The sequence below is a fragment of the Drosophila melanogaster genome, chromosome 2R (genome assembly GCF_000001215.4).
Source record: "Drosophila melanogaster chromosome 2R".
Lineage (NCBI taxonomy): Eukaryota > Metazoa > Arthropoda > Insecta > Diptera > Drosophilidae > Drosophila > Drosophila melanogaster.
Genome location: NT_033778.4, coordinates 22,740,590 through 22,759,008, shown reverse-complemented (window position 1 = coordinate 22,759,008; position 18,419 = coordinate 22,740,590). Strand labels below are relative to the sequence as shown.

The 18,419-nt window shown below is 43.3% G+C and overlaps 2 protein-coding genes and 1 non-coding gene across 6 annotated transcripts in view; 1 reads left to right on the top strand and 2 right to left on the bottom strand.

The window, feature by feature from the left end:
- The window catches only part of CG42260 (uncharacterized protein), a 57,291-nt gene extending 39,281 nt beyond the window's left edge, over nucleotides 1-18,010 (top strand). For 2 of the 4 annotated variants that reach the window (NM_001370013.1, NM_137871.4), the window contains exons 5-12: nucleotides 78-1,144; nucleotides 11,491-11,642; nucleotides 11,732-11,873; nucleotides 11,984-12,121; nucleotides 13,797-13,964; nucleotides 14,273-14,498; nucleotides 14,612-14,757; nucleotides 14,827-15,606. In NM_001370013.1, the coding sequence (NP_001356969.1) occupies nucleotides 78-1,144; nucleotides 11,491-11,642; nucleotides 11,732-11,873; nucleotides 11,984-12,121; nucleotides 13,797-13,964; nucleotides 14,273-14,498; nucleotides 14,612-14,757; nucleotides 14,827-15,197 (2,410 nt within the window). In that variant the 3' untranslated portion in view covers nucleotides 15,198-15,606. Of the gene's footprint in view, nucleotides 1-77; nucleotides 1,145-11,490; nucleotides 11,643-11,731; nucleotides 11,874-11,983; nucleotides 12,134-13,796; nucleotides 13,965-14,272; nucleotides 14,499-14,611; nucleotides 14,758-14,826 lie in introns of all 4 variants that reach the window. The other 2 variants (NM_137873.3, NM_001274212.1) reach the window with 2 other exon arrangements.
- asRNA:CR30267 (antisense RNA:CR30267) lies at nucleotides 14-2,844 on the bottom strand. Its single transcript, NR_048189.1, has 2 exons — nucleotides 2,497-2,844; nucleotides 14-1,159 (listed from the first exon to the last, which is right to left on the bottom strand).
- Nucleotides 3,113-3,790, bottom strand: CG13526 (uncharacterized protein). The gene has a single exon (NM_137870.3). It carries the CDS (start codon nucleotides 3,682-3,684, stop codon nucleotides 3,220-3,222), a length of 465 nt encoding a protein of 154 aa, NP_611714.1. The 5' UTR covers nucleotides 3,685-3,790; the 3' UTR covers nucleotides 3,113-3,219.
- Nucleotides 18,011-18,419: the final 409 nt, after the last annotated feature.

Below are 18,419 nucleotides of genomic sequence, written 5' to 3'. Positions count from 1 at the left end.
AAAGCATGCACTTCTAATATGAGAGTCGAATACAAGTATATCTGACATTATTCTTATTTATTTTTCCGATTCTATAGCTACCCGCGCTCCCGATCGCAGCAGCAGGGGCACCACAATGCCGCCCAGCAGGCGCACCACCCCTACCAGCTGCAGCACTCGGCATCCACGGTGTCGCACCACCCGCACGCACACGGTCCACCCTCGCAGGGTGGCCCTGGTGGGCCGGGACCCCCCCACGGCGGCCATCCGCATCACCCGCACCACGGTGGCGCCGGCAGTGGGGGAGGCAGTGGACCAGGCTCTCATGGTGGCCAGCCGCACCACCAGAAACCACGACGAACGGCCTCGCAGCGGATTCGAGCAGCAACGGCGGCCAGGAAACTGCACTTCGTCTTTGATCCGGCGGGGCGACTGTGCTACTACTGGTCCATGGTGGTGTCCATGGCCTTCCTGTACAACTTCTGGGTGATAATCTACCGCTTCGCCTTCCAGGAGATCAATCGGCGAACGATCGCCATTTGGTTCTGTCTGGACTACCTGTCCGACTTCCTGTATCTGATCGATATACTGTTCCACTTTCGCACCGGATACCTGGAGGACGGGGTGCTGCAGACGGACGCTTTGAAGCTGCGCACCCACTACATGAACTCGACGATCTTCTACATCGACTGCCTGTGCCTGCTGCCGCTGGACTTTCTCTATTTGTCCATCGGCTTTAACTCGATCCTGCGCAGCTTCCGGCTGGTGAAGATCTACCGGTTCTGGGCCTTCATGGATCGCACCGAGCGGCACACCAACTACCCGAACCTGTTCCGGAGCACGGCCCTCATCCACTACCTGCTTGTGATATTCCATTGGAACGGTTGTCTCTACCACATCATACACAAGAACAATGGGTTCGGATCACGCAACTGGGTCTACCACGACTCGGAGTCGGCGGACGTGGTCAAGCAGTATCTGCAGAGCTACTACTGGTGCACCCTGGCCCTGACCACCATCGGGGATCTTCCCAAGCCGCGCTCCAAGGGCGAGTACGTCTTTGTTATCCTGCAGCTGCTCTTTGGCCTGATGCTCTTCGCCACGGTACTGGGGCACGTGGCCAACATTGTGACGTCAGTGAGTGCAGCGCGCAAGGAGTTTCAAGGTGAGTCCAACCTACCTTTAAATTGTATATATTATACATAAATGAATATATATTGCAAATATGACGACTTTTATATACAAAAATAAAGACTGGGAAGCTGATTTCGATATCATATGCAAGCCACTCAAACAAAACAAAAAACAAAAAAAAACATTTCATTATTCATAGCAAATTTATGACAGCTGGTGATGCAAAAAAAAAGAGAAATAATCCAGAAATAGAACAAAAAGAATTTTTTCATTAAAAAGCACGACATGTTTTCTTAAACAATAAATTTTCCTGCATACTAACGAAAGTACTTAGCCTGATTAATTATTGTTTTTGTTTTATGAAAAGAATGGAAACAGCTGTGATTGATGGCACAGGACCTAAAGTCCTCGTTTGTATACTGCAGTTCTATTTTAGCACAATAAATTGGCATATAAATAAAGCTGATAGCATGATAAAAGAAAGACAATTTTCAAGGATGAGCTTGGGAAATATTAAATGTGCCATCCAACTTATCACTGAAATTCCTGCGGAAACCCGTATTAATGCAAATGAGAAATGTGGACGTCAACACAATAGCGCTGAAGGTATTTTCCAGCGTCTCGAGAATTCCTACCAAAACTGACCGAACTTGTTGCTTGAAGTTGTCCTGACAACTGGAAAAGGACCTCGCAGCATATGAATGCGGATAAAGAAGAAAGGCAACAGGATAACAATGGGCAAATACTTTCGTACTTATCCTTAAGCTGCGTTTTCAACAGAAGGGGAATGTGTAATATTGTGCGGGCTGAAAGCTGTGCCAATTTTATGCAAAATATTGAAATCTGGCGATGCCATGGCAATGATGATGTGGCAGCAGGACAGCCCAGTAATGCCCATTGTGGCATACAAAGAGGACTCGAAGGACCCGAAGGACTCGTGGAGAATTCTCTCGTAGGCTCAGTTGGGCGTGAGGCCATTAGCTAAATGAACTCGTTTACCCGGCCGGGCCATAAATAACTGGACAAAATGCAAGAGCAATCCAAGTCAGCTAAGTGGAAAATGCCAAGTGAAAGGCATAGCAGTACTAGACCAGCGTACACTCAGAAAAAAAAGAAGTGTGATAGAATGGATTTGTGTGTAATTCCAGAAGGATACTACAGATATCTAAAAGCAAGCAATTAAGTACGCTTCGACACACATTGAACAATTTTCTTGCATACCTTTTTCAAATTGAGTACAATTGCTAATTTGTTTTCAGTGCAAAGAGCTAGCGGAAAACGCATTAGAGGAAGCGGAAACGAGAATAAGATGCGACAGCGCTGGGCATCATTTCTTGCTTTCATTAAGAGCAGCGTCAGCTGAAAAATATTAAAGCCACTCACGACGACAATGGGTCAAGGTGGTTTGGTCAGCTCCTGCCAGCGGGTAGCAAACAAAGCACAATTGGACGCTGGTGGGCGTGTCTAAAAGGGGGCGTGGCACCTTGATTTCCGCTGGCCGTTCCTTCTGGATAAGCTCCTTCTTCATCTTCTAGCTCTTCCCCTACTGTGAGCCCCGCCTGCAGCGCCCAGCCAACTGGCAGCTGACTTGTTTACACAACACTTTGCATGTGTGTTTGTGTGTGCGGCCATTGCACATGTGTCCATGTCCATGTCCTGCAGGGGGAGTGGCAGGGGCGGTGGCGAAAGGATGGCAAAGTCAGCAAGCAAAGCTCTGGCGGCTTAATGGACGAAACGTGCTGTTGAATTAATTTCTGGCTTTATGCTCTCAATTTTTTCCTTCCGTTTTCCATTCAGCCGCCTTCGTTTTTTCTGCCAGCAGGCAGAAATATATGTACGTCTATGTATTGAATTTCAATTTTTAAGTACTTCAAACATTAAGCCCTACTAAAAACAAAATAAAGAACATTTTAAATAAAAAAAAAACCATTATAAAATTAAACGAAAATTCATAAACACTGACTGGCTTTTTACACAAAAATTAAATATATTAATAATTATGAAAACAATAATTTTTATTATAATCTACAATAGATTTGTGAGATACATTTTTGTTTGTTTGCTTACTCTGTATGAAAAATGTTCAATTTTGCTTGCTGTCTCAGCTCAAATGGGGCTGTGCATAAAGCCTACGAAATCGCGCAAGCTTATGCGACCATCGCCATCCATATCGACTGCTTGGCAGATATCCTTAATATCGTCATCGGTTACGACTTCGCCCAGGACGACCATAATGGCACGAACATCCTGGACGGTGACGTAGCCGTCGCGATCGCGGTCAATCATGTTAAAGGTCCGGCATAGACTTTTATCACTATCCACATTGGCCATTCGGGGCGCCATCATGCGTATAAATTTTTTCAAGTCCAGCCTCTCCTCGTCTCTCACAGCCACCGAATGGATGAGATCGTACAACTCTGCCTCAGTGATTTCGTAACCCACTGATATTAGAGCCAGTCGCACCTCGTTGGCTGATAATGTGCCATTCGAGTCCAGATCATACTTTTCAAAGGCATCCCTCAGTTCGTCGATATGCTCATTCGTCAGCTCATTGCCGGAAAAAGAAGGCATGGCACTAGCAAATAAAACCCTAAAGTAGTTCAGGAAAATCAGGAATACAAAAAAAAAAAGGAGAAATGGGGAAAAACCGATGTGTATGAAAACTGACAATCAACTCAACTCAACCGAACTCAAACTCTGTTCTCGATGGCTAATAAAACACTTAGGCAAGCAATTGTTGTTGTTGCGGTCACAAACTTTTCCGGAATAATAATGCATCATATACTCGTACAAGGGGCAATAAAGGGAAAAAATAAGGAAAGCAGAGATGCTGAAGCATGCAACGTTTGGAGAACCATCCATCAATTTGTCAATTCAGCGCTTGCCTTTGAGTGGCCGTCCATGGGACAGGAATGATGTTAGATGACGATGATGATGATGATGGGCAGTAGTTGTGCTGTGGAGTGCTGGCCATAAAAAATCAAGCGGGCATATAAATTGAAAGGATGCTCTTGTACTAGCTGAAAGGATTTTTTGTAATCCCTGTCCAGTTTCAAGTAATTATATTGAATAAATGCTATCATAGTTGGACTTTTAAATTTCAACCATACTGTGAAATATTTTTGAGAAAATCCTAATTAAGACTGCTGTAATTTCAGCAAATAAGAAAACATTTATTTAACCACACCTTCTGTCTAATGCTTCTACCTCCGCCTCCTCAAATCCCTACAATCGCAGGGGACGCGAAGCCACTGACTTGTCAGGGATTTCTAGGCTTAGAAATAAGTTTTCCGACAGCCCATTTGATTCATTCAACTTTGAGGCCTGCTCTTGTTGCGTTCATTCCCCCAAAGACTTTGAGCCGGATGATAAGCAAATGAAATGTTGTCGCCGTCCCACATGACGAATGATTAATGACACGAATGATACATTTCTCCCGGGGGCAAAAACCACGCGCCACGGCCAGTCAAAAGTTTAAACCCAACTTTAACCATGGCAGGCACTTTTTCACTCGGTGTCACGGTGCCTGGCTGCAAATTTCGCTAGTCAGAGCTTAGTGGGGGATACTGTTTGCAAAGTGACTGAGTCCGGAGTCTTCTTCTGCTACATTAGCCTACTTCCTCCGCTCCACAAGCAACAGCCCACTCAGGATTCCTCTGATGCTGCAACAACTTGTGCTTGTGTATTTGCTTAAGCCGAGCTCGCTTTCCTGTTTCCTTCCGCTGCCTTTCCACTTTTCCACATTCCCACCGCTTCCATGAAAAGGGGGTGGGGGCGCAATGGCGAAGGGGCGCTGGGGCGGGGTCTCAGGAAAATTGATTTTGAAATAGTTGGTCTGCCTTTTTAAATTTGATTGACGTTATTACATTACATAACATCGCACACTAAGAGGAAAGGCGAAGCAGCTGGCTTAAGTTATTCATCCATTTAGCCCCACTTAGGGGCGGGGGATGGTGGTGGTTGGCAGCTAGGGGCGGCGGGTGATTGTGACGGGCAACAACAAGTGGAAAACTGTCATTATATTTGAGTTATTGATGGTTTTTTTTTTTCAAAATCATTTTGCAACAATGTTGCTGCTACCCAACCGCACCGACACACTCACACACACACCAACACACTTTAGTCACACGCTGACAGGATCTACTCCCCCTCAACCGCCACCCCCTTACCCTTCCGCACACACACACACACACTGTTACATTTACGCTTAGTTAAACGCATGGCTGTGGCTTGTTAACGCCGACAAGCGCAAAAGTTTGCCGTTCGCCAAATGCTTGCGATAATCGACAAGCTCTCACATACTCAACCGAATGCACTCAAAAAAATGCGAGAGAATGCTGATGTAAGATGTCATAGCATTGATGTTCTTAGATTATATTGCAAAGTGTTGAAACTCATGATAGCAGCAAATAATTGGAGAATAAATGCTGTCTCGACTTAAGCTCATTTTCTCGCAGTGCACAGCACTCACACACTGCCAGGCAACCTGCTCGCATTCAGGACATTCACTGTGCGAGCAAATTGTGTATTGAATTTTCTCCTGTTTTGGCAACTGTTCAAACACCATTTCAAAAACTGACATTTAAAATTATGGAAATTCAGCCCCATAACATATATGAATACATATATATCTGCGCCCATCCCTCGGGTCCCATTATGTAATTGTTATTGTAAATAGTTTTATGCAAATTTTCCCGCTGTCAGCAAAACTGTCAACGGACCTTGATTGATGTATGCGGACAGTTTGCATATGAATCATCGTCCTCACTCGTGAGTGTGTGCAAGTGTTCCTGTGCATTTATTCAATTGGAATTTCTTGGCTTACTTAGTTTTTAAACATTTATGCTGCTCACTCTTCATTTACAATTAACGTCTGTTTGGCTTGGCTTGGCCTGAAATGGACGGACTTGGCTTTTGGCCGCGCAATTAAAACAATTTACGCGCTCAATTTAAGCCAGCACAAGCAAACACGAATCCTGGCCCAAAGGAGCTAGGCGAAAGCTTCACCGAGCTGAGCGCCGAGCAGAAGATTTGTAGTGCTGTAGCCAAGCGTTTTCGACTTGGTAAATGCATAATGGCCAAAGTGTTGTTGTCCGCTCTGGTTTTTGTTGCTGCTGCCACTGCTGCTCCTGCTGCTGCTGGTGCCTCACAATGGTGGCACTAAAAATAGCAACGAGGCGAAGTGACGAAAAGCAAACGAACTCAGAAACGCGTCAGCCATTCGACATTGGAATGGTGCCGGTGATATCCCTTCCTCACACTAAAGGAATCCAAGGATTTCGAGCTTGATTTAACATTCCCTTTACACCTCGAAAGTTTTGCATTCAGAAAAATTAGCATTTTTTATAACAATATTTTCTGATATTGAGATATGTAATAGAAAAAGTACTTTGTGTGTCCCACTATCCTTTTGATAACACCAATAAGGAAAAAAAAAAGTAGAAAGCACGAATCCTAATGATTTTAACACAATTTTTTTCTCAGTGCTGGGAATTAAAGATAATAAAGCGCTATCCTTCTCAAAGAAGACATCTCCCGAATAAATCTGTCAAAGGATGTTTACCATACCTTTCTAGGGTATCGTTTTCTTCGATTGCGCCAGATCCTTTTGGTCGTACCTCTTTCCATTTTCTCTGCCTCTTTTTTAAGAGGGGATGTGGGCGAAAAAGTGGGGATGCAGCGACGTCCATTATCCACTTTAAGTTGCCAGCCCTTGCTGTGTGTGTGTATGTGTGTGCGTGTGTCTGTGTGTATGAGTGAGTGTCCTGGTCTCCCCTCTGCATGGGTATATGTGTTCAGCTTGGTTTGTGTTTGTTGTTCGTTTCGCTGTTTGCTTTTGCTTGCCACAGCAATGTCCTGTGTTTGTGTGAGTTTATGTTTGCTTCTGGTTATGCCCCACAGTTGTAACCCTGTGTGTGTGTGTGTGTGAGAATATATGTATATATATATATGCGGATTCCAATCAATATCGTAGACGCAGTCGCCGCTGGTGGCCGCTTTTGCCCATTAAGCTGCATGTACACCAACTTACTGTCGTATTTTTAGAACACGCCAGTTGTTGTTCTTGTTCCTCTCGGTTCTTTTTCCCCCCTTTTTTTGCTCTTGTATTACGGCATGTAGCTGCTCTTTAAGGGCAAAGTATTCCATTATCCTTGAATGGCGAATTCCCAAGGATTTCAGCATTCGGCTTTCAGCTCCCAATGCAGCTGGCATGCGCATTGTTATTGCAAACTGGTGGCGCTGCGAGGTGCTCGCCGCATATATTTTTAGTTACCGCCTGAATAAATCCATCCCCAGCACTTCATCCGACCATCAGCCGTGCTCAGCTTGGCTTCAGCTGCTCCTGCCACATGGCGCCCATTGTTTGTTGCCCCAGTCCAGCCAGTAGAGTGGCAGGATCGACGGCGGAGGTAAATGCATAATTAAGGTGCAAAAATCAGAGGCCGAATGCATTTTGCTTGAAATTGAATCTGCACTATTCAATGGTAAGCCGTATATTTCCGGCTGTTGGTTGTAGCATTTCCGCAGGGGAAGAGCGACTATCCGGGGCGCTTGCAAAACATTTAGAGCAACAAAAATGAAACAAGCAAAAAAAGATGTCGGATTAAATCGATGTTTGCATAGCTATCTGATGACTTAACATATTTTCAAGTGTTTGGCTACTTGGGGAAGGAAAAACAGCAAGCGGAAAGAAGCGTAGATGTAGAACAAGTTTTCAAAAGTTAAATTAAAATACTTCTAATTAGAAAAGTATGCAAGGAATTGCTTGTGATTAAATATGTGCAAGCACCATTTTTGGCTAATCTAAATTAATAGGTGTTCGTAAGACATTATCCTGCGTTCATGAACACACTTCCGTGGCAAATCCATAATATTTGTTTTCCGTATTTGAAAGAAATCCAGTTGATAAGGCAGGTGGCAAAAGCGTTACTTCACTTTGAATTGCGCCAAGGACTTTCAACACTCGGGTGATAATCGCAGACAATTCCTTCGATTCCTGTGCGCATTTAGTAAATGCCAGACCGTTCTCCTTGCACCATTGCACCCATTGCCCCCTCCCTGCAGCTCAACTCCCATCAGCGACCATTGTTCTGCCTCGAAAGGAGGAGCTGCTGGGCCCCAAGCACAACTTCCGTCTTTGGCATAACACATCAGCTTGACTCTTAAGTGGTTTCTAGTTAGTTTGCAATTTTCACTTGGCTAGAACGCCCCACAATCCACTGTGTTTTTATTTTCCTCTTTATTTTTCTTCATCTTTTCGAATGCAAGTTTGTGTGTGTGTGTGTGTGTGTGTGGCGGTTTATGAAAAGACTGTGGCACAGGAAGAGCAAGTTTTTGTCACGCATATTTACTGTTTGCATGTGATCCCCCCTTTTGTTCGCTCGGAAACTTGCTGCTGCAGTTGGGGGCGAGACAATGGCCTGAACTTTGCACCCAGATTTCTTTCGCATACATCCGCACACGCCCACACAGACACACGTGACAGCCACTGAAGTACACCCATCACCGCGTCCTTTTCACCAATATGAAGCGAGTTTTTTTTTTGCCTGCAGTTGATCCTTCGGCGGCAATTGTCCTCGCCTGTCAGTCGAGAGACAAAAGTCGAGTCAAAACAGTAAATGTAATTATTGGGAAAGGCACCGCTTAGTTTGAGGTGACACCGCAATCTGGCGGGAAAAAAGAAAAGCAGGCGCAGTGGCAGCGCCATCTAAAAATTGCAACAGAAGCAGATCAAAGTTCGCCGGGGGCAACTGTAGGCGAAGCAGAGCATAAAATGAAAAATAAATAAGAAATAAGCTGAATGTGAAGCCAAATGCACTTTCTTCTCTTTTTGGACAAACGCTGCCAAGTGACTTGGGGGCAAAAAATGGCAAATTAAATTTTGCTCGCAAAATGCAACGAAATGGAAGAGGATTGCGGAGGAGAGTGGTGGAGTTAGTGGTGGGAAGGGGCCAGGAAACAGGACGAAACGTAGCCAAACGAAACAGGACGGAAGATACAGGATAAGCTCGGTTCAGCCGCAGAGCAAGCAAAGGAATTAAAGCTCGAGTAATTTCTAAAAACACCAAAAACCATCAGGAGACAGAGAAACGCCGGCAGGACGAGAGTCTATCGAAAGCAACCGCAATTACTGAGCCAACCGCACAATACTGCAAAATACCCGCCCGAAAGCTGAAGGACTCACTGTTCTATTTGTTTACTTTTGCCGGCTGCCATGGAATATGCAATTAATATTTAGATTGATTTTCAATTGTAACAAAACCCCGCAAAGATCGTGCCAACAACGCAGCAGGAAAGGCGGGAAAACTGGGTGTTGGACAAGTATGTGTCTGTGTGTGTGTGTGTGTGGAAAATTGAATGGGATGGATGTTGGGTTGGCGTGGGTGTCGAATGCATTCAAGCAGCGCCACAATAAAAATCGTTGTAATTTTGCATGGCTCTCGTATCACTGAAATGTTGGATATGTTGGATAGAAAATGGAGGATGCCGGATCGAAGGGAAATGGGAAAAGGTGGAGGAAACATTTCCATCGCTATCCATATCCGATATGTGTAATGGCTGCCAAGAGGCAGACACTGCCGTTCGCAAATCTTTCACTTCGCCGACAAAGTCTGGCCAACAAATGCCATTCGAAAGTAGGACACGAGAACGAGTATCCAAGCGGAAAACTTAATCAGAAGCACGAATAAAGAGCCTAATTCGGGATTATTTGCGTTTTAAATTAAATTTGATTGCAGATTACTTTGGCTTTCGGGTGAAATAAATTTTTGTTTAAATTGAAACTGCAAGTAAAAGCATTATTAACATCGTTTGCATTAAACGTGATGTGCGTTAAACTCAATGCAGATTAAATCGATTTGCAGCCGAATCTATTCGATTTGTTCAAGTTTGCAAGTGAAGTGACACAAAAAAAAAAAAAAACACAAATTCAATTCATCCATGTTCCAGTTATGTGATTGTTTAATTTATTTAGAATCGTATAGAAGTGACACAAACTATTTTGACGGATTTTATTACAGTCATTCATTTATATTTAGAAACTGCAATTTCCATTAGGCACCATACCATGGATGCCCGAACTCCAATCTTATTAGACAAGCAAGCTGAAATTTGAGTTCGACAACAAAAGACATTTGACAATTGAGAGATGACAAATGACCAACGGGGAAAACTTGAGCTTCCAGCTGACGATTGACGATTGATTGCATTATAGATGATGTCGTCTGGTCGCTGGCCACGCCCCCTGGACTTTAAGCCCGGTAACTGGGTATTTATTTGTATTCAATCTGTTTGCCTGTTTGTCAGTTGGTTTTCAAATGTTTGCACGAGCAAACACAAAAGACGCAGCACTCAGTTGAGTCCTACCTGCCGCCCTCTTCTATTTGGCCCGCCCACTCGCCAATTTCATTCCCCTTTGGCAAGCGCCGACAAATTGTGTCAATATTTGTTACCACTGACGAGCCAAGAGATTTAATTTCCTCTTATCGACTGGGGATGACTCGCCGTGGAGTGGTGCTGTGGGAAACTAAAAACAAAAGCCAGTTGTCATCAATATTGCTCAAACAGTGTCCTGTTCCTTCGTCCCATGTGCCATGTGCCATGTCCCATGTCCCTGCCAATGCCAGCAGAGTGGTCACATGGAATTTGCCCTGTCCGATATCCCCTCAGATATAGCCAATCGAGCGAACATCGCTCATTGTTGAGCTGCAACTGCAGCAACGACCCACTAGCTCACCAACACAGCGATTACTATCCACTGGTTAGTTCCTTTGTGCGTGCTTCTCGACCAGAACGGATTGTTAATTGCCGGCTAAACACAAGATGGGTTCACTTGGAAGACAGTTCCTAAGATGCAGTAATCAATATCAAGCATACGCCAGGTGGGCCAGAAGAGCTTAAGTCTGCTGGACAGCCAAAAGCCTTATAGTACAAATTTATGCAGACCGTCTTGATTGAACGATTAGAGAGTAAAGCCCATGTACCATGGTATGAATTTTATTGGTATGTGGTGAAGATAAAATATTAAGTTAGAAAGTCTCGTGGAGATAGATAGATGGCATTCGAAATAAAGCTTTACGCACGCAGAAATTTTATAGAATTTTCTAAAAATAAAGATGAAATAATTATGTCTCTTGACAAGGTGGAAGCTACAAGAGAGGTACCTTATTTACCTGTACAATACTCACAACATTTGCTGACCATCGGCGATTCTAAATACCATTGTACAACACCCTAATTTCCAGGAACTTTGTATTCCTGTCGCGTATCAATTCCCAGGAAATCCTCAGCAAATACAAATATAACATTTTCCTTTTCTTGTTTCTCCCATTCCATTTGTGTTCCTTCGTATTTTGGGCCTGGTTTTCTGTATCTCAGCCAAGCTGGATGGCGTGAAGACGTACATGCGGATGCGACGTGTGCCGAATCATCTGCAGGTGAAGGTCATCAAATGGTTCGATTACCTGTGGCTTACGCAAAAATGCTCGGACGAGGAGCGCGCCGTGTCCTGTCTTCCTGATAAATTAAAGGTAAGTACACGGGGGCGTCTTAGGCTCCGGAACACGATTTGTCCATTACTAAAGACGAAATCTTTCCTTTGTTCCCCCGGCTATTTCAGGCTGAAATAGCAATTAACGTCCATTTAGATACGCTCAAGCGGGTGGAGATTTTCCAAAACACAGAGGCCGGCTTCCTATGCGAACTGGTGCTGCGCCTGAGGCCCGTGCTCTTCTCGCCCGGCGACTACATCTGCAGAAAGGGTGAGTACCTATGGTCCTGGCCAATACACCTTTGATATCGCCACATGCTCCTCAATGCTTTTTGTTTCCATCCGATTCTGATACTGATTTTGATACCGTTTCCGATTTAGGCGAGGTGGGCAAGGAGATGTACATTGTGAACCGAGGACGATTGCAGGTGGTGGCCGACAATGGAAAGACGGTGATGGCCTCCCTGAAGGCTGGTTCCTATTTTGGCGAGATTAGTATACTCAATATGGGCACCGCAGGTAAAGAACTTGGTAAATATCCCGTTTTAGTGCGACAGGCGGAACAATAACGATAACGTAACTACTACAACAACCTTCCCAACCCAAACGCCCAGAAAAATAAATGAAATAAAATAAAAACCGAAGTGAAACCCATTAATCAACAGACACACTCACACACCATAAAAAGCATACTGCGTAACCGTGTCTATGTGTGGAATGTAATTGTCTATAATTGTGCAACCAAGTGTTAACCGGATTCCCCCGATCCCAGCGTGCAAAACGTATAGTTTAGAGATTGGTCCCGCCCCCCGAATCCCCCAGCACATACATATGTAACCAACTAGTCGAGCACAAGAATCAATTTCGATAGAATTTACGTTTCATATCATAAAAACAAGTACCATATGGGGAGCACCATTTTGTTCATTTTTCCAACATTTTTTGCAAGTTTATATTGTTTTTTTTTGTTGTTGTTGTTTGTTTATTTGGCCAGCCCTTAGAGTATGCAACGTATTTTTATTGCTCACCCCTCGACAGGGCTGAAAAATTAATGAATGTCAAATGCAATTATTGCACCTGCATGCACTCACACGGGTCTCTCGATTTCATTGTTCTCGACATTTTTATTCAGGGCAAATGAAAACGAATGCAATAATTGTGGTCGCGCCTCGGAAAAAACACAATTTACTGAACTTTGCGCTGCTTTTAAAGCGTGTAATAGTTGGCCAGCCAAGTGTGAAGTCGATTCATGGGGAAAATGGAGCAGCTAGCAGACAGCAGCTCTGTTCATTATAATTAACAGGATTGTATTCCATCCAAATGTGCATGTGCGATATCTATTCGTTGCATACTCGAAGGCGCATCATCGGAGCCATGTGCCACCTAATTGAGTTTGCGAAAGAGCAAGAGTGGCGAGAGCAACTCAATTTGCAGACAAAAGTTAAGGAGGTGGCCCCAAAGTTTTGCACCACCCCACGACCCAGCATCCCCCATTTGGCACCTCCTTTCCCCAAGCAATTAGAGACGGTAAAATCGAATTGTTTAAAGTTCCTTGTGTTTCTGCATGATTTAAGCATTATTCCGGTTTAGTTCCATTCGTGGGCGCTCAACGGTGAGAATTGCCTACAGGATTTTAGCACCGAAAAGCCATTCCTTACGCTAGTTAGTCGCTCCATCTTTGTCTTTGTCTCTATTTTAATCACTCTGTCTCTCTCTATCTCTATATATTTGTCTTCTAACTCGGTGTTGTTGTTGTATTGCTTTGCCTGGACGTAATTTAAACGTTTCCCTACACGTAATTGCATTGCGAATTGTGTGTAATTTCAATTAAGTATACGACCCGTGTACACAAGCCACTCACACAAACGATTCTTCTTGTCGCCAAAAGTGCACATACCGAATTTCGATAAGCGAGTATTAAGATTTTAATCAAAATCCGTCTTCCGTTAATCCTATTCAATATTTACCTCCTGTTTTTTATTTTTTTTGAACATCCATATTGTGTGGCATGCAATTTTAATGTCATTGTACGCCCAAGCCAACAAGAAGAATCGACAGACACAATGACTCGAGCACACACAAATACACACGCAAAGCATCTCCGGGAAATGCTTTTTTGCAAGACCATTAAACTTTTCTCTTTGCGTTGGCAAACATTTGCTTTGCCAACTTTCCCGATGCGAAACAAAAACAGGCAACCGACGCACAGCCAGCGTTCGCTCAGTGGGATACAGCGACCTCTTCGTCCTGAGCAAGAAGGACATGTGGGACGTGCTGAAGGAGTATCCGGCGGCGCGTGTTCGTCTGGAGTCGATAGCCGTCAAGCGATTGGAGAAATACAAGAAGGCCCCGCTGGAGAAAGGTAAGGCACTTGTCTTATTTGCTGCCACCCCACTCCGCTATCCGGTTCGCCAGAACCACAACCCAGCCCAGCCGAGCCTCCCAATTCAACCACCCAACCAGCCACACAACATCCAGCAAAGCCACCAGAATCCCCGCCCAAACAAATACCACTCGAAATTCAAAGATACCCATACGAATACGAATACGATTGCCCCAGAATAACACGATTCGATTGTTTTCGCCTTCCGTTCCGTCTTTCCTTCCTTTTCGTTATCGATTTCATTTGCGTCCGTTTCCGTTTGTGAACGATTTTGATTTAAAACACAGTCAAATACTTTAATGTAGTTGCCATGGGCCGCTGCCAATCGACGCCGGGCTTAGTCGAGAGCTGTGGCCGCACGTCTCTGGAGGAGATGTGGCTGCCACCGGCGACGGCTGGCGCATCATCGCTGATGCACCACCACCAGGCGCTCCAGCAGCAGCATCAGGCATCCCAGCAGCAGCCCCATCGACAGGAGTCCACACAAACCTCCTCCCAAACACATGGGTACAGGTGAGCTTAATGTCCTATTGTGAAAGCGGGCAAAAAAAGGTGCCTTGCACAATTGTTTTGGCCGCATATCAATCATCTCTAAGCTATCCAACCTTACACCAACATTTTTGTAGTCCCCGCAGCTATGCCGATCGTTTGGCTCGGGCCACGGACTCACCCAGGTCGGTTAGCCCCAGTGCCCATGGATCCGAGGAACGACCACGTAGTCGAACGACTTCGCACCACTCAATAAGGCCACAATCCCAACCCAGCCACACGGGTAAGCATACATACAAATTTGGAATCCCATGGCAGGATACTGTATGTCCCACATAATCCCTCTTTTTAGGTCACATTTGCGACTCCAGTTCGCAGCTGGAGTGCTATGGAGCGGGTGTGGGTGGAGCTGGTGGTGGAACCACGCCCCTCTTGGGCTCCCACGAAGTTCTCGAGGACGAGATCAAGCGGCTGAGGGAACGCCTGCACACGGTGGAATCAGAGAACCAGGCCCTAAACACAAAACTCTCGCAGCAGCAGTGGGATCTGGAGAATCGACTAGCCGAGATCGAGATGCAAATCTGCGGAGTTTCGTCGACGTCCAGCGTCGATCCCGAGAATGAGACGGAGGAGCTGGAACGGAACAGAGAGAGTATCATATAACACGGGAGCGTGCTGCCCCATCAGGCGATCGGTATGGTGTACATATCATGTTCCTCATGACTCCACGATCATCATTGATCATCCAACTGACAACTGACTGCATCCGGAGATCGGGCGATTTGGATCATTACACCGCATCATATCGCATCTAACTCTCGCTTCCCAAATCTCCCGCTCTCTATCTGTCTCGTATTTGTGTTTCTCCCTCTCTCTCTCTCTCTCACCCACTAACTGTGCTTTGTATTTGTGTGTATGTGTGTGATGCATGCATTCCAAATTGCCTTACTAACGAAAAACCAAAAAAACATAAACATAACCAGGAGCAGCAGCAGCTATACAGCAGCAGGAGGATCGCAAGGATCGGGAGAGGAAGGCTCAAAGAGGAAGACCAATCGAGAGCGCAACGGGATCTCAGTCCTGTGCCAAGTACTTCTCGCTTTAGAGATCCACACAGAGAGAGAGAGAGAGATAGAGAGGGGAGGACAGGGCGCCAGATAATCCTAATCCCCAAGATGTGCAATTAATGTCTCTTATGATCATAACGCTACACCAAGAGTAAAATAAAGCCAAAAATGGCACTGCCAAAGAAAATTGTCTGTACATAGGTATGAAGGAAATTCAGATCAAAATATAAGCAAAACGATCGTAATTGGTTAAGCTATGCACGACGGATCGGATCGGAAAGCTTTAATAGATTATCCGAGAGAACTTTTTCCAGAACCCCTACAACTTGTTACCCAACACTTACACTTTTTCCATACTAAGCTCAGAAATAGATTGAGATTTACATAGATATATCATTAGGCCTAGACGCTCTTCGCTCCTTTTACTGGTTACTAAGCCAAATCGAAACGGGTACTCGAATTCCCATTGTAAATAAATTCGCTCTAGGAAATCAATTAGCATTAGCATGGTCAGTGACATAAGTATGGAATCATCTGAATAAATAACTAAAGATTACTTTAACTCATGAGTGTAACAAATGAATCGTATATCTATTGTAATATTTGCTAACTGTAATTTGAAAAATTAAATTTACTAGATGTGTATATGGGAAACGATTTACTTTACAACTGAAAATAATGCATAAACAATTTATGGACAACTAAGTGAATATTTGCAAAATATTTGTACTATTGGAAAAGAACTGCCAGAGCATACACCACACACTCGAAAAACTATATTAATATAAAAATAATAATAATAATAATAATAAACAAAAAACTTAAAAGAAAGCGCTATAGACATTTAACTATTGATAAAACCAATATTAATGGGTAAATATGTCAAAAAGAAAACACTTTTAATGCAATATTAAATTGTACTACTGTCGTATATAGTATCTACATTATACATGATCTAAATTATACTTGATATGGTAACAATTTAAAGGTCTAAATGTATTTAACTTTAGTTAGTTGCCCCAAGAGCCAAACCAATGCTGAAGATTGTAGTTGAGAAAAACCCAAGATTAATTTAGGCAAGAAGGTTCTGTAGCAGAACGCAGAACGCAGTTCAAGAATCCCCATAATATGGGGGCTGCGATAAAGAAGAATAATTAATTTAGCTGTAACTCTAGTTATACCTAGTTATACCATTAGATGTGTACCAGAGAAGACCAAAAAAAAGATCGAATCTCGATCGAATATGAAAATTGTTCAGTGTCACCTCCCGGAATATTGAAAAAGGCAAACTGAGTTGATAAGGAAACCTAATAATTATATAGCTAACTCGATTAAGAACCTTACATTTACAGAATGAGCCGGCGTTTGAGCCAGGATACGTTTGAGTATCTGCCGAGAAAACGGAAACTGGAACGAATCTCATTTCATGCCAACAATGATAGGCCAAAAACTTAAGCTCAAATTTTGTTACGATTTTTCTTAGATTTTTGTCAAAGAGCTAAAATTATTTTCTATTTTCTAGAGAACAAATAGATGAAGAATTCTTTTTCATATTTTTCAATCTAATTACTTTTCGGAATATCATATAATGGATTAAAAATTAATTAATAATTACAATGAACATTAAATGGGGTTTCATCTAAGACAAAGCTTATAACAAACTAAGAAAAGTGTTAAACGAAAGCTAACGAAAACTTGTAAAAGTCAATCGTAGTTTTTGATTCCTTAGTTAGCCAATTATTGCCAAAGTTAAAGTTGAATAATATAACTTAATTACATTACATTTTTATGGCTTTTTAGCACGCTTATCACGGGGCAAAGGCTCCGGTCCTTGTTAGAATTATCCCTTCTAATTTCATCAATGTTTTTCGTTAGAGCGCGTATATATATATATATATATATACATATATATATATATATCTATTTGTTATTGAACGTAAAATACAAGGAACTACATCGATTCGGTTGTGTTGTTGTCGCCAGGTGCATGGGGTGTGAATTAGGAAGCTGGCGAGTTTAAATGGCTTACATAATAATTTATTAAATTATTTGGTGCATGAGATCTATGAAACAAAGAAATGAAAGCAAAAGAAGAGCATTCAAAGCTTTATTTTTACTATATTTAATTAATTAATTTATAAGAACTAAACGTAAATTAATTCAGCATTGACTTCATAGCAAACACAGAGAAACAGCATAGTTCTCAGATCATCGGGCTAGAAAAGGCATGTTTTAATCGGTCACTAAATCAGAAAAATCAGATCAGATCAAACAAGGCCCCGATTTGCAGCAGGTAAATCGAGCTTATCGTGCGATAGTTTCAAAGCCGTTTACGTTGCTAAACTAATCTGGAAAATCTGAAAAGGGTAAAGCAAACACAAAACCAAACCAAACAAAACAAAACCAAATTGAATTATAAAGTAAAGCGACAACAAAACCAGAAAGAAAAACTGAAATACAAATAAAATCAAAAACAAAACAAAAAAAAATTCTTAATACATGAAAATCGTGCGTTTCGTTTTGCTTCGGGGGGTTACCATACCATCATATACCAATATCCATCGACTCATCCATCCACTTAGCCAACAATCGGTGGTTCGATCGATCGAATGCAACTGCATGTCGTAATCAATGGGATCTGAGGAAAAGCCGCAAAATTGTTCAATTACAGAGGCCGAAACCACACGGTCATCGGATTGCCGACGCCTGCAATTAACAAGCTGGTTGAGCAGTCGAGTCCATTAGGCCAACACTCCGACACTCCAACACTCCAATCGAGAACCAACTAACCGCTTTGCTAAGCGGAAACGTGGCACCTGAGCGAATTGGGGGCCCAAAACAAAAGCGCCAACAAAGCGGGCAAGCAAAACAAGCCGAG